General features: G+C 39.3%; 1 protein-coding gene across 2 annotated transcripts in view; it reads right to left on the bottom strand.

Moving 5' to 3' along the window:
- Positions 1-23,978, bottom strand: part of JADE3 (jade family PHD finger 3) — a 159,079-nt gene that overhangs the window by 55,133 nt on the left and 79,968 nt on the right. For both annotated transcript variants that reach the window (XM_055122193.1, XM_055122192.1), the window contains exons 2-3: positions 4,582-4,638; positions 3,765-3,844 (exon numbers count right to left, since the gene is read on the bottom strand). In XM_055122193.1, the coding sequence (XP_054978168.1) occupies positions 3,765-3,844; positions 4,582-4,627 (126 nt within the window). In that variant the 5' untranslated portion in view covers positions 4,628-4,638. The remainder of the gene's footprint in view (positions 1-3,764; positions 3,845-4,581; positions 4,639-23,978) is intronic.

Genomic DNA, 23,978 nt, shown 5'->3' with positions numbered 1-23,978 from the left:
TGGCGATGCACAGGGGACCATATGGGATGCTAGGAATCGAACTGCTGTGCTATTGCGCCAGCCCAAGAACAGAATAGAAAAAGAATTAAAAAGTAACTTGATAAGAGAAACCTCATAAATATAACCTTAACCAAATAATAAAGGTTAACATTGATCATATTATCAGTGATAATGAATATCATGATCTCCTGATATAATTTTATATGAAGTGTACTTATTTATTCTCTCCCCCAAATCATAATCCAAATTTAAAAAGAAAACAAACATTTACCAGGTGTGGCCCAAAAACAAATGAAAAACAAACATGAAACAAACCCAGATTGGGGAACATTAGACAGGATATACGGACAGTATTTTTCAAGATTGTTGAGACAAAAATTAAAGGGAGGGGGCTGGAGCAATAGCACAGTGGGTAGGGCGTTTGCCTTGCATGCGGCCGACCCGGGTTCGATTCCCAGCATGCCATATGGTCCCCTGAGCACAGCCAGGGGTAATTCCTGAGTGCAGAGCTAGGAGTAACCCCTGTGCATCGCTGGGTGTGACCCCAAAAAGCAAAACTAACTAAATAAATAAAAATTAAAAATTAAAAAAAACTCAAGGGAAATTGAGAAATTGTCACAGACCATAGGAGGCAGGGTGAGCATGATAACTAACTGTACTATAAAACTAATTGCACTGTTATATTCTGATAGAATTCTGGAACAGAAATGAGAGATTAATGACAAAAACAGGTCATATCCTAATCAAGACTAAAGTATAGTTAATTGTAAAATGTCATTTCGACTTCTTAGTTTTGACAAATTAATGTATTATACGTAAAATACTATTAATGTCCAGGGAAAATTAAATTGGATGTGTGACATACATGGATTCTATTCTGCCTTTACAGCTCTTCTGTGAAACAAGTATCAGGAAAACCAAAAGGGTTATATCTAGGTGACAATTAGAGTGGTGGTGATAAAAACCATGTTTTTCAGAAATACTGAATAAAAAGAAAGCACATAATTTTCAACTCTAAGTATGCCAACAATCAACATAAAAGTTAAACAATAAGAAATACCAGAAAATCACTCTATTTTGTAATATTAACATTTTATCTTGAGTTACGCTAAAATGAAATGCGGATCAAAACAAATGCAGCCCGATTCCATTTTGGTCCTGCTTACCCACTAGAAGAAACTATTTACATGTCTTAAATGAATCTTAAAATATCCATTTGAAGCAAACAGAGGGAGTAAGCATAGTCAGGAAAATGAGAAACTAACGTAAATATGGTATGATGCTCTTAAAAATGGTAAACGGGTGCGGTTACAAGACAGTGGGATTGAAGGTGGGAACATTGTATGCCTGAAACCCTGATATAAATAACTTTGTAGATAGATTCTGGTGTATAAACAAAACAGTTTAAATGATTAAAAAAATGGGATACAGATAGTACAGGAGTTAAGGGGCATGTCTTGCAAGTAGCCAACTCTGGTTTGATTACTAGCACCACATTACGGGGTGCAACCATGCAGGGCTCCAAGCACTGTCAGCTGTGGCTCAGGAGGCCCCCCATGCAACTCTAGGGTGATCCAGGTAACCCCCAACAATGCAGGGCCCAAATTGTACTGAACTGCTGGCTAAATTGGTTGAGAACCACCTGAACACTTTGGAAGCCCCCCTTACGGACACTCTCATAAATGGGACAAAAGGATCTGTGGATCAATGCCCAAAAGGAGGGAGAGAGAGGGAGAGAGAGGAAGAGCGAGAGCGAGAGCGAGAGAGGAGAGAGAGAGTGAGAGAGAGAGAGAGAGAGAAGCACCTGCTATAGAGGCAGGCAGGAGGTGGGGGGACGGGGGTGATGGGAGGGAACTAACTCATGCTGGGAAATGTACAATGGTGTAGGGATGGGTATTAGAATACTATATGACTGAAATTCCAAAAAAAGAACAAAGAAAATGTGCATAAACTTAAACAAAACAAAAAGAAGGAGCTGTGGATGTGATTCACTGGAAAAACAAGTGTCTTGCAGGTAGGAGACCTGGGTTTGATCTCTAACCTTTGACAATGGAAAATTTTTAGGGGCCAATATGTGGCTCAGTGGTAGAGCACCTGTCTTTTAAAAATATTAATTAATGTAGAAATACTGTTTTTAATCAGCCACTGATTAAGTTGACTGACGCGGGCATGAACTCCACATTACTTTTTAATTGAATATCTGTGAGATAGACCATTACAAAGCTATTCATAATTGGGTTTCAGTCATACAATGATCCAGCACCCATCCTTCCACCAATGTACATTTTCTACCACCAATGTCCCCTGTTTCCCTCCCACCAAACCCCCAACACCCCACACCCCACTCCCAGCCTCCCTCTATGGGAGGCACTTTCCTTCTTTCTCTCCTTTTCCTATGGTTTTCAATACAGGTGCTAAGAGGTCACTGGGTAGAGCATTTGTATTACAAGTGTGAGTTCCCGGGTTCTATTCCCAGTACTGCTGAGTGTTGCCCACAAACCATAAGGGGCAGGGAGAATTTGATATCACTTGTTTCTAGAATAACAGAGGGAGAAAAAAAATTACAGTGGTCCCACTGCCTCCTTGAGGGCTCACTTGTGATATGAAACTGTTCCTGCCATCTCCCACTTATTTCTTCTACTTCTCTTCTGTTAATGATTCCATGTCCCTTTTCTGTCTATGTTCACAGCCTCTACTCAATTCTAGTCATTTGTTTTCTTTATTATCAAGTTGTGTTCTTTCCTCATTGCTGAGACTTTGATTATACCATAGAAACACACTGGTATTGTCTTCTATTTCTTACCTACCAAAGTTTTGGGCTGGAGAGACAATGACTTAGGTTTTATGCCCAGTACACATAGATTGCTCCCAAGCAAAAAGAGAAAATACAGCAGTTCAATCTCTGGCACTGCATATGGTCCACCTGAGCACAAAGCCAGGAACAGCACTTGAACACCACCATGACCTAGCACCCCTCTCGTTTAGTGAAAAAGAACCATAGCTAGTTTAGAGCCTATTAGGGAATGAAAGAAGATAGTATAATTACCCTATTACTCCTGATTATAAAAGTCACCCAAGTTACTCCTTCTTTTCATTTTCGTTTTGGGGCCACACTCCAGGACCTGGCAGTGACTCCTGACTGTGCTTTGCATAAACTTAGCCCATTGAACTGATTTTCCGGTTCTTGAGTAACTTTCTAAAAATCAAATTTCAGTCATCCTGCTTAGAAATACTAATTCTCTGCATCACAGGGTGGAGTGGGCCTGAAATCAGCATTTCAAAAAGTGCTCACGGAAATTCTCATAAATGCTTAATTTTGGCAAATAAATATGAAGCTCTTGGCAATTAAAGATGGAATATTTGATAGCTCTGAGAGGTAGAGATGTTATGATGACAGATTCATCATCTATATCCCTTCCTGTACTGTGTCCACTTGTCAACTTTCCAATTGTAAGCCAAATCTTTGAGTATGTTTCAATTCTCTAATCCCATCTCCCTTTAAATTTTTGCCTAGGTGAGTCTTTATATAGTAAAGCCAGACACTTAATGTCATCAACAAAATGAAATTAATCATAAAGATTACCATTTTTTCTAAGGGAAAAGAAAATAGAATCATTCTAGGAAACAAACCAGTCCATTAGAAAACAAGTGTATTAATTAGAACATAGTTTATTCCTCATGGATCTGAGATCTGGATATTATTGGTATGTAGGCAAGAGGTAGCTATCTAATTTGAAGTCTAAAAACTGAATTTTTGATCTTACCTCAGCAGGCTTCTTTCGTTCATTTGGAATTTTGGGTTTGCTCCTATACATTGATCCAGAAATGAAGGAAGTAGATGGACCTGAAAAAGAGTTATAAAAATAATGAGACCTACTGCTTACTAATATAACTAAATGTCTTATTATTAGAAGTTACTCAATAGCATATTAAGTATATGATGGAAAAGATCATAGATATCTCTATACCACTGAAAAAAAGTTAAATTAAGTTCTAGAAGACTCCTAAAGGAGATTAACATTAGGTGACTTTCGAATGTTCAAAAACAATACTGATGTTAAGAGAGATTATATTTGGTATAATCAATCTATATAAACATTTTGTAGCAACTATCCATGTTCTGCTGCATGAAGAAAAAGTCCAAAACTGAATAAACTATAAAATGCAGTGCAAGTATTCTGTGTATCCTTCAGAATTCTACCAAGTGCTATTGTCTTTCACAAATGTTGGCTCATCTAGTCAAACATCTAGTATCTGAGCTACAATTAGAATTTTATATACTATGATTTTTTGCTTTCATACTTTTCTTTTTTCTAGAAAAGTGCTATTAAATCATAAGACTGGACCTTTGTTGCTTAAATCAGTGGAAGTGAAAAAATGACATACATTATATAAAATCAATTCTCCCATCTAATTCATCTGTTTCTAATGGAACTTAAAATAATAAGAAAAATGGACCCTAAGCTTTCTTTCCTAGAAAGTATTTTTTTCAACCACTGAAAAATACACGCAACAACTTGGCTTCAAGTCACGGAAAAAAATCTTCAAGGAGGATATACAAAGGTTACTAGCTCTACTCACTTTCATCCGAACTATCACTGCTACTGAGTGTTCTATGGCGTTTCATCTTGGAGCATCCTGGGAAAGAGAACAACAGTGAATAAAAATGGTCAACAAAAGCACATCCATCCCAGAGGGCTGTCACCATTGTCCTACAGATCCCAAGAAGTAGCAGTAAGAAAACCAGAAAAATCAAAGGATTTCTGTCAAGAATTAGGGGACTGGGAGACAGCACAGTGTTTACGGTGTATGCCTATCATGTACCCAATCCGGGTTTGATTTCTGGAACCCTATGGTCCCACAAACATTGCAGGGTGCAGTACTGCAGATTTGATCCTGGAGGCCCCTGGCACCACCAGGGTATCATAGATATCCCCAACACCACAGAGCTGGAGAAGTACTGTATCTGCTGCTTCAGAGGCCACTCCTCCAACAAAGAATATTCTTGGCATGGGCACGAAGAAAGAGTATAGGAGGTAAGTCACTTGCCTTGCATGTATCTGACTGACCCATGTTCAAGTCCCAGCACTTCTTATGGTCCCTTGAAAAGTCAGGGGGCTACTCTAAGCACAGAGCCAGAAAGAGCCCTGAGCAGTGTCAGATATAGCCCAATCTCCCCACCCCAAAGAATACTCTCATGGGCCAATGCAATGGCACAAAGGGCTGGAGTGAATGCTTTGCATGCTGAGCTCCAGATTTGATTCCTGGCAATGCAGGACCCCCTGAACACTGAGACAGGAGTAGTCCTTAAGTACTGCTGGGCATGACTCAAAACCAAAACAAACAAGAATTTCCTAAGTGACCAAGAGTGACTGGAGAAGAATACTCCCACATTTTCCAATACAGAGTATCTCAAAGACTGGGCAAGGTTATATATAAGCTTCATGGTCACATATGAGCTTTAAGATAAAGTCCAGGCAGCAGAGGATGTACAAGTTTGGCTGGAACTTCATATGTGGCCACATGGAAAAAGTGGCAGCAAAGACAGACATGTAAAGGACCAAAGTTGAAGGCATGAGACATGGATACCTGATGGAATAAAAATCAGACATGCCCGTATTTTAAGTGCTTTGCTGCCTGCATGTTGCCATCTTTCTCATTTCCCCAATCTTCCAAACAACTAAGCTAATCAAAAAGTTTACCTATATTTTAGTAGGGATATATAAATATATATTATAGTCAGGGCTGTGACTCAGTGGTACAGCATATGTATTGCATGTATAGGACCAGAGTTTAATCCCTGGCATTTCGCCCCACCCCTGCATTTATCTATATATACACACCACACACACTTCATCCCACACACTTTATCTATATATATACATCACAAGGAATGTTACAGCAAGCTTCTATTTTGTGAAAATAATATTTGGACTAAAACGCCTAATGATTAAAATGTCATTTCTTCTTGTGTGTATTGCCAATATTAGATAAAAAACTTATCTATATAGATGTACAGAAACATACAAAAATGCTCATCATCACAGAAAATTTTTCATTCAAAAGGACGTATGCACATCATTATTACTGCAGAAGTCAGTACATTAGCTAAGACTGGGAATCTACCTGATGTGCAATGACAGATAATTGGATCACGAAGATGTGGTACTGTGTGTGTGTGTATATATATGCATATACATGTATATATGTACACATGTACATATGTATGTGTGCTTATGTACACACATATATAGGTACACACGCACATATATATGTGCGTATATATACACACAATGCAGCTGCATGAAATTATGAAATCATGCAATTTGCTGCAATGTGGATGGAAGTGGAAGGTATTATGTTGAATGAATTAAGTCAGAAAGATCTTTTTATTTTTTGTTTTCGAGCCACACCTGACAATGCTCAGGGTTTACCCTTAGCTCTGCACTCAGGAATTACTCCTGGTCGTGCTTAGTCAACAACAATCAAATAATGAAACCCAAACTTTAATAAGCAAACATAAAAAGGTGCTCATCAAGATGGCAGGCTGGGGGGGGGGGTAAGTGGATGGAGAGGGAACCTGTGAACAAGAATGGAAGGAAATTGACAATGGTGGCGCTGTAAAACTATGTCTCAAATGCAATTATGAGTAACTCTGTAAATCACAGTGCTTAAATAAAATAAACTTTTAAAAAACTGAAACTGGGGGCTGGAGCGATAGTACAGCAGGTAAGGCGTTTGCCTTGCACGTGGCCGACCTAGGTTCGATTGCCAGCATCCCATATGGTCCTCTGAACAACGCCAGGAGTAATTCCTGAGTAGTGCAGAGCAAGGAATAACCCCTGTGCATCACCAGATGTGACCCAAAAAGAAAAAGAAAACAAACAAACAAAAAACAACTGAAAACCTCACACAACAATCCAAGCAAAACTGGGCAGAAGACTGGAATAACTGCCTTGCTAAAGAAATAAAAATGGCTGAGAGATACATGAAAAAAATGTTCATCACCACCGATCATAAGCAAAATACAATCTAAGATCTCATACCTATGAGAATGGCTTACATCAAAAGCAACAATAAGGGCCAGAGAGATAGTACCCTGGGCAGGGCATTTTTCGAATTCTGCTGATCTGGATTTGATCCCTGGAATCCCATATGGTCACCCAGCATCACTGCCAGAGTAATTCCTGAGTTAAGAGCCAGGAACAACCCCATGAGCATTGCTGGGTGTGCCCCAAAAGACAAATAAAACAAACAAACAAAAAGTAACAGCTACTACCAACAGTTGAAAATCATTGCATCTCACAAAAATAGTAAGTTTAGGTAACATGCGTAGAGTAACACACAATAACCTGTATATAGACAACAGAGCTTTATGCACAACAGTAGAAAACTGGAAACAATCCAGCTATCTTTCTGCAAGTGATTGGTAAAACAATCTGTAATACATCCATATCATGCAAATTGCAAAAATGGATAAACTTTGGGCTGGGAATGTAGGTTAGTTACCACTTGCCTCTATGATTGAGACCCTGGATTTGGTACCTAGCACTGCAAAATTAAAATAAATGCATTTGATAGTATACAGATTAAACCTCCATAAATTCTAAAAAGTTCTTAAAATCAGTATAACATTTTACCAGTAAGAAATGTTTAGGCTGAGTCAAGAAGAGTAACAATGGGTACACATCCCACAGATGCCACCATACCAACTAGACTCACCTGCTTGTCCTGCTCTACTGATTCCTGACTAAATCTCCTAAGAGATACATACAAAGTAGCTAAAATTAATGGAACCACTGGTTCCTGAAACTGAAAACCCCTGGGCACTCTCCAACGACCACCCACACAGTTTTATCCAGTAAAGCGAATGATTTAGATGTCTTGGGGCTGAAGCCCTGCAACTGAATGCAACAATTTTCACAAAAATTGATTTTTTTATGGAGCGATAGCACAGCGGGCAGGGCATTTGCCTTGTATGTGGCCAACCTGGGTTTGATTCCTCTGTCCCTCAGGAGAGCCCGACAAGTTACTGAGAGTATCCTGCCTGCATGGCAAAGCCTGGCAAGCTACCCATGGCGTTATCTGATATGCCAAAAACAGTTACAACAAGTCTCGCAATGGAGATGTTACTAGTGCCCACTTGAGGAAATCGATGAGCAACGGGATGACAGTGATACAGTGACTGATTTTAACATTAGAGCTTTTACATTGCCAAAATGGCAATACTCCCCAAAGCATTATACAGATTCAATGTGATCCCTATAAGGATACCCATGAAATTCTTCAAAGAAATGGATCAAGCAATCCTGAAATTCATATGGAACAACAAACGCCCATGAATAGCTAAAGCAATTCTTGGGAAAAGAATGATGGTAGGCATCACCCTCCTCAACCTTACACTCTACTACAAAGCGGTAACAATTAAAACAGCATGGTACTGGAACAAAGGCAGAGCCACAGACCAATGGAACTGGGTGGAATATCCCTACACACAACCCCAAATGTGTGATCATCTAATCTTTGATAAGGGAGCAAGAAATGTGAAGTGGAGCAAGGAAAGCCTCTTTAACAAATGGTGCTGGCATAACTGGACAACCTCATGCAAAAGAATGGGCTTAGACCTCAACTTGACACCATGCACAAAAATCAGATCAAAATGGATTAAAGACCTCAACATCAGACCACAATCCATAAGGTACATTGAAGACAAGGTTGGCAAAACCTTCCACGATACTGAAGCTAAAGGTATCTTCAAAGATGACAACGCAAGTGGTCAAGCAAGTGGAAACAGAGATAAACAAATGGGACTATATTAAACTGAGAAGCTTCTGCACCGCAAAAGATACCGTGACCAGAATACAAAGACAATCTACAGAATGGGAAAGGATATTCACCCAATACCCATCTGATAAGGGGTTGATATCAAGGGTATATAAGGCACTGGTTGAACTTTACAAGAATTAAACATCCAACCCCATCAGAAAATGGGGCAAAGAAATGAACAGAAACTTTCTCAAGGAAGAAATACGAATGGCCATAAGGCACATGAAAAAATGCTCTTATCACTAATCATCAGGGAGATGCAGATCAAAACAACTATGAGATACCACCTCACACCACAGAGACTGGCACACATTCAAAACACAAAAGCAACAAGTGTTGGAGTGGATGTAGGGAGAAAGGAACCCTCCTACACTGCTGGTGGGAATGCCGACTGGGTTAGCCCTTTTGGAAAACAATATGGACACTTCTCAAAAACATTAGAAATTGAGCTCCTATTTGACCCAGCCATACAACTCCTGGGAATATATCCTGGAGAGGCAAAAAAGTATAGTCGAAATGACATCTGCACTTAGATGCTAATCGCAGCACTGTTTATAACAGCCAGAATCTGGAAAAAAAAACGAGAATAGATGACTGGTTAAAGAAACTTTGGTACATCTACACAATGGAATACTATGCAGCTGTTAGAAAAGATGAAGTCATGAACTTTGCATATAAGTGGATCAACATGGAAAGTATCATGCTAAGTGAAATGAGTCAGAAAGAGAGAGACAGACATAGAAAGATTGCACTCATCTGTGGAATATAAAATAACAGAATGGGACACTAACACCCAAGAATCGTAGAAATAAGGACCGGGAGGTTTGCTCCATGGCTTGGAAGCTGGCCTTACATGCTGGTGGAAAAGGCAGCTCAGATAGAGAAGGGAGCACCAAGTAAAGTGCGGTTGGAAGACCTGCTCAGGATGGGAGATGGATGCTGAAAGTAGACTAGAGATTGAACACAATGGCCACTCAATACCTCTATTTCAAACCACAACACCCAAAAGGAGAGAGAGAACAAAAGGGAATGCCCTACCACAGAGGCGGGGTGGGGTGGGGGGGATGGAGTGTGGGGGTGGGAGGGATACTGGGAACATTGGTGGTGGAGAATGGGCACTGGTGGAAGGATGGGTACTCAAGCATTGTATGACTGAAACACAAGCACAAAAATATGTAAATCTGTAACTGTACCCTCGCAGTGATTCACTGATAAAAAATAATAATAAAAAATAATATCGGAGCTTTGTTGCCTAATCAATTTAAATTCTAGAATTGTCTGGATAGTTGTGGGTATTTTTTACATTAATTTTAAAGAATTTTAAAAAGCAATAGAAAAATTGTGTATCCAACTCCACCTGTATAATTCACAATGGGACTGAAGGTATCACATGTCATAGAAGAAATATTTTTATTCTTTGGTGTATTGTGAAAGGGAGCACACCTAGGGTGATTAGTGGCTATTTTTGGTTCTCTACTCATGATTGACACCTGGCAGTGGTCAGGGACTATATACAGTGCTGGGGATCGAACCAGGGTTGGCCACATTGTAAATCAAGTGCCTTCTTGATTTACAGACAATCTCTCTGTCCTCAATATTTTACTTATCTAAGTCTAAACCCTCTCCCTCTCTTCTCTTCCTTTAGGGTTTCAGAAGACCTAAGATTTCCTGTGAAATAGAAATTTTTTTCACCTTAAGTATCTGGTCTTATGAATTTAGGCAAAAACAGAGTTTCCATTCCTATAATATTCTATTCTTTAGTAAGTAACCAAGCTGTTAATGATGAAGGGAGATGCATATTTAAGAATTTGCCAAACTTGGTGTTTTAGAAATTGTTACAGTAACAATATATACTGCACAAAATGTCTGGTATTATATCACTAGTAAAAAAAATCCCACACTTAAGCAGTTCAATTGGGTGGGGGGCGAAAAGTAGTACAGGGGTTTAGTCCCTTGCCTTGCATGAAGCCTACATACACCAATCCTCAGTACTGCATATGATACCCTGATGTCCACCCCCAGCACTGCCAGGAGTGATCTCTGACCACAGAGGCAGGAGTGAGTTCAGGCACAGCTGGTTGTGGTCCCCAAATCAAAACAACCTAAAGCCAGATCACAGAATCCAGTAATAAGACCTGAAAAATAAGAAACTGGATTGCAAATGATTTTAAGAAAGAAAACAAAACAGAGTTAATCTGAAGGTGGGGACTATTATAGTACACTGATCTGATTATTGAAATGCCCAGACCATTGTTTTAATTACTATATAAGTTACAAAAAACAGCAAATAAAAACAGTAAATATGTGAACTACCCCACCATAGAAAATTACATGTCTATTATTCCTAATCACAACAACAGTGCTATAAATATGTATCATTCTCACAGCCATTTTACAGGTGAGCAGCAACTTGGGGCTCAAAAGTTTAGCCAATGTACTTGGTCACCAGAGGGCAGTGCTGGCATGTAACCTACTGGAAATGGCAGACACTTTAATTTTTTCCTCCTTTTTTTTTTGTTTTTGTTTTTTGGGTCACACCTGCCAATGCACAGGGGTTACTCCTGGCTCTGCACTCAGGAATTACCCCTGGCGGTGTTTAGGGGACCATATAGGATGCTGGGAATCGAACCTGGGTCGGCCGTGTGCAAGGCAAACGCCCTACCCACTGTGCTATTACTCCAGCACAATTTTTTCCTCTTTTTAATCTTGATTAAGTCACTGTGATTGACAAAGTTCTTCATAATTGACTTGTTTCAGGCATACAATATTCCAACACCAATTCCACAACCAATGTCCCCGATTCCCTCCTACCCCCCACCCCCCAGCTAGCCCCATTGGCAGGCATGTAACTTAATTTTTTTTTATTTTATAAAGTATCACTGTATCACTGTCATCCCTTTGTTCATTGATTTGCTCCAGCAGTTGCCAGTAATGTCTCCATTCATCCCTGTCGCATGCTAGTGTAGCCCGATGGCATATTGGGGGCTCTTTCAGGGTCAGGGGAATGAGGACCGCTGTTGTTACTGTTTTTGGCATATGAGTCCACCACGGGTAGCCTGACAGGCTCTGCCGTGTGGGCGGGATACTCTTGCTGGCTTGACGGGCTCTCCGAGAGGGGGGAAATGATATTAAGTGCTTAAAAATGAACTATAATTTTTTCAACACCACTCCCTTTTTGTCAACACTATTTATTTTTTCAACTCTGATATTTTATATGGGCAGAACTTACTTGATCCCTTTTGTATGTCTGGACAAAAGTTTGTTTATAAAATTAGAGTTCTCAGATAAATGCTCCAACTCAAAACCATTTGCCTTAAATTATTCACACGAACACCACTAATAAAAAAACAATTCTCACCATGCCTGGTCCAAGCTCCAGCTGCGTGTTACCTCAGATCTATATCTGCCTATATACATATATAAATACAGACAGATACAAGAACTCAGAGTTCTTTTTGGTCATTTGTGACACAGGGCTTTACTGGAAAATCATCAGTGTAACAAAGCCTGGTTTCGGTTCTGGGAAATCAAAGGAAATAAGATTCTGGTTTCATGGAGCTTAAATAAGCAAGAAAATTTCAGAAAAGTGATAAGCTACTTAAAAAAACAGGTAGTATTTGAAAGTGACTGGCTACTAAGGTGTCATAAAAAAAGTAATAGAGGGGACAAAGCAATATAGTACAACAGGGAGGGCATTTGCCTTGCATGCGGCTGATCCAGATTTGATCTCCAGCATCCCATATGGTCCCCCGAGCACCACAAGGAGGAATTCCTGAGTGCAGAAACAGGAGTAACCTCTGAGCAAGGCTGAGTATGACCCAAAAAGACCAAAAAAAACTAAGAGAGGGGCTGGAGAGATAGGATAGTGGCTAGTCTGCTTACCTTGCATATAGCATCCCATATGGTCCTCCAAGTACTGCCAGGAATAATTCCTGGGTGCAGAACTAGGAGTAACCAACCCTGAGCATTACAGGACATCAAAAAAATGGAGGAGGAGGAGGAGGAGGAGGAGGAGGAAAAGGAGGAAGAGGAGGAGGAGGAGGAGGAAGAAAGTAGAGGGAGAAGAGAGAAGGGAGGAAGAGCAGGAGGAGGAGAGGAGAGGGAAAAGAAAGAAGGGGAAGGAGAAAATAACTGACAGAATCAAAAGCAGGCATCGGTCATACAGAAAGACTGGAGGAAGACAGTGAAGAAGTGATCACTCAGCATGTCTCTTATTTTCTTTCCATTCCTCTCTATGGCAGAGGCTTCTGAAGTATGGTTAAGGTGAAAACATTTAAATAATAATTTAGTCAAATATTCCAGGAAATATTACAGGTTTAAGCTTAATATTATCTGTACCTAGGATCCAATGCAGAGTTACTGTATGCAAAGCATGCTCAGCTCTGCATTTTGTAAAGTAGTTCACAATATCTGATTATATTTAATATTCATATACCAATCCTATCACTATTACACCTTCCCATCACCGCCACAATCCCTGCTCAAAGCAGAACCAAAATAATATATTTTGCATTGTCTGTTATGAAAAACTGCTGAAAATGCTACAAAAGTACCCTTAGAGGAAAGAGTGTGAAGACTGTTGTATTTCAGCTAGGGGCCATTAAGCCCTTCTATAAGAGATCACTAACATGTTGTTAAAGGTTGAGACTTGTGTGCTTTTATATATATAAATATACATATAAACATATCTGTAAAACAAGCATACAACAAACTTTTAATGCTTCCTGCAAAACTGGTTTCAAGGGTATAACTTCTCTAAGCTATTGTCTGTCATTGATGCCCTATAACATTCCTTCACATATGAATGATAATTTAGTTGGATAGAGTATTTCTGGTGGAGTTTTCATCTCATTCAGTTTTTGTACTATATTCATACTCTTCTGGCTCATAGAGTCTCATTTAACAGATCTGCTGTGCATCTTATGGGATCGGATTAGTATTTAAGTTCCTTTTTTGATCTTGCTACTTTTAATAGTGTCTCTATCTTTGAATTTTGTCCTTTTGAGTATAATGTGTCTTGGAGTTTACCTAGTTTTAGGTCTATTTTTTACTGGGAACCTTTGGGCCTGGTGAATCTTATGTTCCTCAACCCTGGAATTTTATTGATAATTTCTTCGACTATAGTTTCTTCATTACATTTGCCTTCCTGTTCTTCAGGGACTCTGATGACTCATATTGTTCCTCTTGAACTGGTATGTTGTTCATTTCTTTTCAAACTATTTTTCACCTTCCACTGTTTCCTAATAGTTTCCTCCTTCTCATCTTGGAGCTCCCTGATCTTTTGCTAAAATGCTGTTATTGTGCTATTCAGAGCTTCTATTGATTTTTTTCCATGATCTTCATTTCTGTTATTTATGATTGTAGTAGTTTTTTCACTTCCACTCTTGTACTTTCTTGTGCTTTGCTACCTGTACAATCATTTCTTTTGAGTTTGTTAAACATCCACACCATGGTGTCACTAAAGTCACTGTCTGAGGATTTACGAGGTGGTTGTTGTTTGTATCACTGGTGATACTGTTCTTACTCACTAACCTTGGAGAGATTCTCATGTTTTCCACATAGCTTTCTAGTGTTCTTGCTGTGTTGGGGGTGAGTCTTTGTAGTTAGACCCCCTTGAAGATGCTGAGTGATTGGCTGAAGGCTGCTATCTGTCTTCTTTGCCTGTCTTCAATGAATAACTGTGAGCAATTATTCAGGAAGCATAGCTGAGCAGTGTGTCATTTGTTGAGTATATCTGTAGCTCAGTCGCTTACTTGGCTATGTACTTCAGAAGCTGTGGCGTGGGCACTTATTATGGCACAGGTTGGGTGTTGATACTGCTGGGACATAGCCAGAAGGGAAGGGCTCTGCCTCCCATTCCAGAGTGTGACCAGTGATATTAGCTGGAGGCAAACCTCACCTGGGCTGGTGGAGCAGCAAGCAAAAGGTCAGGACACTCTTAACTTGGCCTGGAGACCTGAGGATATGAAAATGACACCAGGAATGCTGCCCTTTTCAGCCCAGCTCCTTAAGAATGGTCTTTGAGGTACTCAGTTTTCTGGCTCCAAGTTGTCAGCCTTCACCAGCTACTGCTCCCTGCCTCCTGCACATTCTATGCTCTACATAATTCTGCAAATGCATATTTTTTTTTACACTTGCTTGCTTCTCTTCCCTTGGCCTATGATTCACTTCCCCCTTTACCCTGACCAACTCCTTTTCTACTCATTTGCTGGATCTCAATTGAAGCTCCTCAGATTCCCTCCTCCCAAATTAATACTTTTTTCAGTGGGGGGGAGCACATGCAGCGGTACTTAGGACTTACTTCTGGCTCTGCACTCAGGAACCACCACTGGAGGGCTTTGGGGACCACATGGCCCCACTCTCAAAGATGATTCTGATGACACTGTCATAGTTGTAGTCTTGCCCTCAACCATGTTATTAGAAATATTAGAAAGACACTATGAATTTTTAAAGCTCTCCAGGTAACTCAAATAAGGAAAGTTTAGAAACTGCTCTATTTCCTTCCTCTTTGTCCTTGCTCCTTGAGGACACTCCTTCAATAAATCTTGCACACTTAAATATTGTTGCAGGTTATGTTTCTAAGGACTCACACTTAACACAGTATATGAATCTTCATTAAATCTTAGAGTAAGTTTGTGATACACCTTGATGTCATACATTTGGGCCACTTAGTTAAGCTCTTTGTTTTCTAGTCCTTTATTCAAGGTACAGACTTCATAAAGGCATTCTTTTCTTTCCTACCTCCCATAATGAATAGTCCTTGGTTTTGGACAAAAAGTAATGTGTACCTGTCTTCATCTTGCATCCCTGCAGAACAGTAAATTGATGGCAATTTTCAGATCTTATTCTTCCCATAATCTCAACTAAAATTATTAACAGTATGCTGATTTATTTTAACAGTGACTGTAATCCAGGCAAAATATTAATGTATAAAATAAATGTTTTACTTGGGTGAAACTCTTTTAAAGGAGTATTGCCTGGAAATCAACCCAACTGGGATTATTTGGGACTGGAATCTAACTTTGTGGTTTAGTGGTTACTTGATTCCCCTAAATATTTCCACACAAGAGCAAGCAGGCAAGGAAAAGTGATTAAGTAAAATGCAACCCTTTTATTTCCTTTTATTTCCCCCCAAAGTCAAACTTCTGAAAAGCACAATTAGTGTAAGGAGCACTGCCCTCAGCAGTGACATAAAATAGCAGCTAAAAAAAACTAAGATTCTAGTTTAATAGTCTTACCCCTTGACCCAGGAATTTTATTTCCAACATTCATCTTTGAAAAATAATTCAAGGGCTGGGGAGATAGTTCAAAGGGCTGGAAGCACATGCCTAGCATGCCATAGGTCCCAAGTTTGATTCCCAGAACCACATGGTCCCCGGGGTGGTTCTGGTGACTACTTGGAAGAACCTTCCCCACAAGGAAAAAATAATTCAAATCACACAAAATGATTTCTAAACAAAAATGGTATTAAAACTCCATAATAGAAATAAATGAGGCTTGGCTATCAAGAAAAGGAGGACTAATACAAGTATATTTTGTGATTAAAGTATAAAGTATTTTCTTTCATCATTCTAATAGTTTGTAGGAAAATGTGCCAAGTGGAAAAAACTGTGGAATTAGTTTTATAGTAAGAGTATATTTATGAAATAAAATAAATAGAAAATAGGTAAAAGTCGGGGCTGGAGCGATAGCACAGCGGGTAGGGTGTTTGCCTTGCACGCGGCCGACCCGGGTTCGATCCCTGGCATCCCATATGGTCCCCCAAGCACCGCCAGGAGTAATTCCTGAGTGCAAAGCCAGGAGTAACCCCTGAGCATCGCTGGGTGTGACCCAAAAAGCAAAAAAAAAAAAAAAAAAGAAAATAGGTAAAAGTCATAAACCAATCAAGTACCATAAAAGCAACAGACTTTTGTGAGCAAAGCATTCAAGTTTCATTCTCCACATTACAGTATCCGTATAAAAACATCTGCAATTAAGAAAAAAGTCTTGGGGCCGGAGCGATAGCACAGTGGGTAGGGTGTTTGCCTTGCACGCGGCCGACCCGGGTTCGATCCCCGGCATCCCATATGGTCCCCCAAGCACTGCCAGGAGTAATTCCTGAGTGCAAAGCCAGGAGTAACCCCTGAGCATTGCTGGGTGTGACCCAAAAAGCAAAAAAAAAAAAGTCTTCTATGATTTCAAGGTATCTGGCCCTCATGATCCACAAATCATAGATGACCAGGAAGACAAACTATAAAAGTAGCTGTTACTGACATTCAAGATGGACATTTAGCAGAGCTGGAAAAAATGAACAAAATCATAAAGCAGTCAATGGGGTAGTGAAATCTTCATATCATAAGGATAGCTAATAATAATAACAAAAAGTAATAAACAACAAACCTTTGTAGTCTGGAAAAGAGAAATACATAAGTCTGTGGTTCCTAACAGAAGGGAATTTTGTCCTTTGGAGGATGCATGATAATATCTGATGACATTTTCAGTTGTGACTTGGAAGACAGAGGTGTTACCGATATCTAGGGTGTAGGGTCCAGGGTCAGAGGCTGCTAAACATCCTACAGCAGAGACTAGTATATTTATCTGACCTAAAATGTCAATACTGCTAAGTTGAGAAATCCTGTTCTAAAACACAGAAGCAAAAATGATAAGAATCAAAAATAGTATAGAAATGAGTAACTTGAGCTTATTTTGAGCTTATTCACTCAGAGTTAGAGTAACAAAGGGCCACTTCCTGAAACCTAAAGGCAATTTTTATCAAAAAGAAAGCAGGACTTTGAGCAATGCCTAAGGAACTTACTAAGCTCATCAGCTCAAGAAGTTGAACAGGATGAACATGTAAATAGGATCAAGAAGGACTTAAGATAAAATCAGGGAGGATAAATTCATGATGGTATTTGGGAGTAAATCCTAAGTAAAGAAGAATTCGAAGTTCAGTTCCCTTAGGTTTTTAGGAAAATATTCTTTAGAGTCATTAATAGAGACAGATCTTTGAGTAAGGTCACTCTTAAGACCAGACCAACATAGTTTTTTTATCCTTAAAGGAGGCAAAAGTCTCCTAAACTACTTGAAGAGAAATGACAAGTTCTATAAATTCATTTCTTTAATTTTTGGGGGGTTACATCTAACAGTGCTCAGGGGACCATATGGGGTGCTGGAGACAAAACTGGAGTTGGCTTCATGTAAGGTAGCACTGTAGCACTGTTGTCCCGTTGTTCATCAATTTGCTTGAGCAGGCACCAGTAATGTCTCCATTGTGAGACTTGTTGTTACTGTTTTTGGCATATCAAATACGCCATGGGTAGCTTGCCAGGCTCTGCCATGCGGGCAAGATACTCTCGGTAGCTTACCAGGCTCTCCAAGAGGTACGGAGGAATAGAACCCGGGTCGGCTGCATGCAAGGCAAATGTCCTACCCACTGTGCTATCACTCCAGTATTGTTATGGAGTAAATAATACTAACTCCACTCTGAGACCATTGCTTGTGCTTTTTTCGGGGGTTGCTTTTAGGCTATACCCAGGGCTTACTTCTGGCTCTGGCTTTGAGCTGAGGTATCACTCCTGGTAGGGCTGGTTTGAGCGGGAGGAGGGGGAACACAGACCATATATGATGCTGGTTATCAAACCGGGGTTGCCCTCATGCAAGCCATACCCACTGTACTATCTCACTATTTCTCTGATCCTGCTCCACCTGTGCTTTAGTACAGAATCCACCCCTTCTAAATATGTTCACTGCCTCAATGCTGTGGAAAAAAAAACTTCACTTTGTCCACTTCATAGATCTTTCATTTCTACATTTTGGTAGTCCAGGGTGTAATGCCACTAAAGCCACAAAAGTCTATGTAGAGACTGAGTAAATCAAACAGTCAGGAGAACAAGAACATATGCCACATATTTATTTTCCTCACTGTCAACAAATATTTGTCTTTTATTTTTAATTTTTAGAGGATACCTCAGTGGTGCTCAGGGGACCTGTGGTGCTTGGAATTGAACCAGAGCCTCCACATGCAAAGCATGCTCTCATTTTTTGTTGAGCACATGCTTTGCATATAGGAGAACCATGCTCAATCCCTGGCATGGCATGGTCTCCTGAGCACCACTGGGTGTGGCTTCAAAATAAGTAAAAATGGGAACTATACAAAGTGGGGAGAAGAGGGAAAAAGACTCAGGAGTTCTTACACAAATGTATAAACTGGGGTCTTTAAAATATCTTCTAGCAAATACACAATATGCTACAAATATCAATGACTAGCTCTGTCAGAACATAGAGTTAAAATGAAAAAAGAAAAGAGAAGGAAAAATGAGAAGGAGAAATGGAAGGGGCAGGAGTAGAAAAGCACCAAACAGGGAGTAGATAAAATTTTCTGTACTTTAATCTTTCTTCCTCTGGATTATTCTAAAATTTAGTTTTCAAAATTAAAGCCTATAAGTCCTCTGCGATCAGAAGAGTCTAAAGGTCACATCTTCAGCAAAGCTTTCAAAATTCAGTGAAGAAAAATGAAGAAAACATCAAATACAAGGGATAAATCATACTGCATGGGAAAGCCAGGGTGGGAACAGAGTTTAAGTCAGGATCAGAATTTTTTTTTTTCATAAAGGACCAGAGAGCAAATATTTCATGTGTCATATGATCTCTGTTGCAAGTACTTAAATCTGCTATTGCAGAATTAAAGCAGCCATAGATGGTGCATATAGAAATGAACACAGGTTTATTCCAATAAAAATACTACTTGTACTGAAATTTGAATTTCATATAATTTACACGTGAGGAAACATTATTCTTTATTTTCCAACCATTTAAAAATGTAAAAACCATTCTTAGCTCATAATACATATAGAAATAGTTGGAAGGCTAGATTGGCTCACAGACAACTTCTGTCAACCTCACATCTAAACAAAAAAACTTTCTTATATCATTGGAGCGACAGCATAGCAGGTAGGGAATTTGCACAGCATGCAGCCGACCTGGATTTGATTCATCCGTCCCTCTCGGAGAGCCCAGCAAGCTACTGAGAGTATCCCGCCTTGCACAGCAGAGCCTGGCAAGCTACCCATGGCATATTCGATATGCCAAAAACAGTAAGAACATGTCTCACAATGGAGACGTTACTGGTGCCCGCTCGAGCAAATCGATAAACAACGGGATGACAGTGCTACAGTGATATATATTTTTAAAAATATTTTTAATTAAAAATCTGTGATTTACAAAGTTATTGATAGTTGGGTTTTAGGCATATATCATTTAAATACCAATTCCTCTATCAGTAGTCAACTTCCCTTAACCAGTGTGTTCCCATACTCCATTCCCCTACCACAACCCACTAGCCTGTCACTTGACAGGCATATTACCAAGTTCCAGTGGCTGCAGCTTAGATCTCATGTTTTCAGTTTTGTTAATTTTGCACAAAAACTTTTTTTAAAGAAAGAAAAAAATATAGGAAACTGGAACATGCAATTGAATTATCACTTTCTTCTAATACTATTCTCCCTTCCAAATTCTTAGTCGATTATTTGAGTGACACGAGACCTCACTGGAAGGTTTCATTCAGCTTGGGTGGCCTCTTCTGTGATATTCTCTTAATAGATATTAATGGTCCTTGCCATTTCAATATTAAAGTATTTTATGGCTTTTAAGGAATAGGCCTCAGTTCAAATAACTTAAAAAATAGCAATACAGGGGCCAGAGCAATAGTACAGTGGGTAGGGCATTTGCCTTGCATGCAGCCAACCTGGGTTGGATCCCAGCACCCCATATGATTTTCCTGAGCATTGCCAGGAGTAATCCCTGAGTGCAGAGTCAGGAGTAAGCCCTGAGCACTGCTAGGTGTGTCCCAAAATCAAAAAAGAAATCAGCAGTACATTTTCTAGTTTATGTATGTATTAAACAATTTTAACTCTTCAGATAAATAAATAAGCTTGATATCTTAACAGTGAAGAGAAAAATCATGAAATATAAGTGCGCTTAACAATAATATTTGCCAGTTAAGTCTCCTTCAGGCAGGGATGTAGTGCAGTGGTAGAGCACCAGTCTTGCATGCTCAATCCCTGGATCACCATAAAACAATAAGGGAAAATCATTTTATCATTCTAATGTAAGATAGGTTAAAGAACTGAGTGCATGCTTTATATGCCAGGAGTAACCTTTGAACACCACCGAGTATGACCACAAATTTAAAAAGTAAATCAACAATAGCTTTTACTATGAAATACATAGTTTGTTTTTCACAGAATAAAATATTTTCATAAAGTACTTTCCATTATGTCTTATTTTTTTGCTGTGAAACGCTTTGACACTGAAATTTTTACTCATGTACCCCTGATATATTTACAATTAAATATTCCTGATTTAAAGTGACTATCAAAACTTACTAGGAGGAAAAATAATCTTTATCCCAGCTGTTAGTAAGAGGCATGTAAGTCTCACATATTAAGTAAAACAAAAAGAAAGAATCCCAAACTTACTGAGAAAGTTCAAATCCGCAGCACACCACCAATTCTCAATATTGGGCTAACAGAAAGCAAGTACTGAACTGGCCACCAGAACTGTGAAACGAAGTCCTTCAGCTCCCTCAGAGAAATCACAAGACCAGGTGGTGCATCAGACACACTGTTACTATGACTTGGGTGATCACAACCTAAAACTGGTAAACTAATGATCTGTGACAAGCCAATCAGAGGGGGTTTTCAGGGTTAATCCCAAGATCAATCAAGGTGTGCGGGTGTGAGTGAAGTGGAGAGGGTTGTTAAAAATGCTGACCTTTCCAGAGCAATGTCCATAGCAAAGGATCAGTCAGATATGGAAGTTAAAATACAAGGAAGTCTATTGGTGAATGTTACTTATGTACTTGAAAAAGAAGAGTAGACATTTGCCAAAGTGAAGCACTCTATCAATCAGACCTGGCTGACTGGTGATAATAGTCCTTTAGTATCATTGCTGAATATTTCCTATCTACAAGTTCTATCAATTACCGAGAGAGAGGCAGTTAAATTGACAGCGAAGTTTCTATTTCTCTGCTCAGTTATAGAGTTTTGCTTATTTGAAGCTGTTTCTTAATGCATGCGCATGTCTTCTTTCTGGTGGACTGACCTTTTGCATCATCAAGATGCTTCGCTTTGCTCCTGGTAATTTTCATTGCTGTGATATTTAATTTCTCTGATATTAATAGTCACTACAGGTTTCTTTTGATGGGCATTTGCACGACACTTTTCTTTTCCATCCACTTATTTTTGAATTAGTTACATCATTACATACCATTTTGTCTGAAGCAGAGAATTTGCTCTTTGTACTATTTTGGCAACTTCTCTGTAAACTTAAACATTATCTCAAAAATCTTTTCTTTGAAATAAAAAATTATCTCAAAATAAAAAGTTAACTGAAAAACTTAGTACATGATCTTTGAGTCACTTTTCACATTCCTAACACCTAGAGAGCATTCATTTGAGAAAAGAAAAGAAACCTGTATACATAATAATTATTTTTCACCTACTGTATTCTCACAGAGCAAGGTCCTGACTAAAAATACATAAAACTGACTAGCCTGCGAGCAACTGGGAGGCTGACCTCTATCTGTAATCCACAGAAGGAAAGTCGGTAAAAAGCATGTACACATTTTTCCCCTGAAAGGTAAATATTCATCACATCTGGTGTCCTGATTTTTCTTTCGTGGTGCTGAGCTGTTTTTTCATTACTTGCATTTTCTAGTTTCCCTATCTGGAGTTCAGTAATTTTACTTCTCATTAACATTTTCAAAAGGTTAACAGAGAATTTAAAATGTATGATGAGAAGAAATAAAACTTTAGTTATACCACTTGTTAGTACTGTAAAAGAAATTATGAGTGAGAAAATTGGAAAGTAGTGACTAAAATGTGGCTTTCTGAGAATTAGTTTAGTTCAGTCATTTATGTTGTTCATGCTTCAATACTCCAAGCAACCAGATTTGGACAGAAATAAGTACTCATTTGAGACAAAACAGCAAAAGGTTACCCCTCAATTGTTTTAAATGCTTACTGAAGAGAATCACTAAAATTTCTAAGGTGAGGCCTAGAGCATATCGATAGAAATGATATTCGGTGACCTTAGAAAACCAAACTTCTTTGTAAACTAAAAGCATCTATTATAGGAATAGGAAACAGAGTAAAGGAGAAAACTTTTATTCTCTATCCATTTCTTCTACCATTTTGGTGCCTTTTTATTTTTTGTTTTGGGGCCACATCTGCTTTTTAGGGCTTACTCCTGGCTCTGTGCTCATGAATCACTCCTGGCAGTGCTTGGGGGGCCATATGGAGTTCTGGGTAGTTAGCTTCATGCAATGCAAGCACTTTACCTGCTGTGCTAACTCTTCGGCCTTCAGGCCTTTCTTGGGGTTGTTTTTGGGCCACATTGGTGGTGCTCAGGGCTTACTCCTGGGTCTCTCTTTAGTATCACTCCTGGCAGGGCTTCAGGGACCATATGGGGTTCCAGGGATCGAACTCTGGCCTGCTGCATACAAGGCAAATGTTATATCCACTGTATTAGCTCTCCAGCCCCTCTCAGTGCCTTCTTTTGCCTTTTGGGTCAGACCTGGTGATACTCACGGGGTATTACTGGCTCTGTGCTCAAGCATTATTCCTGGCAGTACTTGGGAGGATCATATAAGATGTCGTAGATCGAACCCAGGTTGGCCGTGTGCAAGGCCATTAACACCCTACCTGCTGTACTTATCACTCTGGCCCCTCTTGGTGCCTTTTTAAAAATTTTTATTGAATCACCAAGAGGTACAGTTACAAGCTTTCATGTTTGAGTTACAATCATATAATGACCAAACACCCATCCGTCTACCAGTGCACATTCGCCACCAACAATCTCCCCATTATACGCCTCTTCCCCATCCTCCCCATGTCTCCATGGCAGACAATTTCCCCCATACTCATTCTCTACTTTTGGGCATTATGGTTTGCAATACAGATTCTCAGTGCCTTTTTAATTATTCCATGCAACAGTGTTTTATAGAAGCAATGAAAGAACAATAGAAAAATACTTTAAATAGATTCAACTCTGACTGTGTGTCAACTATCTTATAAAAATACCCGTGAGCTGAGATCATGGTTGACTGTCACAGTGATGAAACTTTTCTGGACGTTAAGCCTCAATACTTACTTATTTGATAATCACCAGTTTAA

Source organism: Sorex araneus, chromosome X, assembly GCF_027595985.1.
Source record: "Sorex araneus isolate mSorAra2 chromosome X, mSorAra2.pri, whole genome shotgun sequence".
Lineage (NCBI taxonomy): Eukaryota > Metazoa > Chordata > Mammalia > Eulipotyphla > Soricidae > Sorex > Sorex araneus.
The sequence above is the reverse complement of the archived record's forward strand: the minus strand, read 5'-3'. Positions and strand labels throughout refer to the sequence as shown.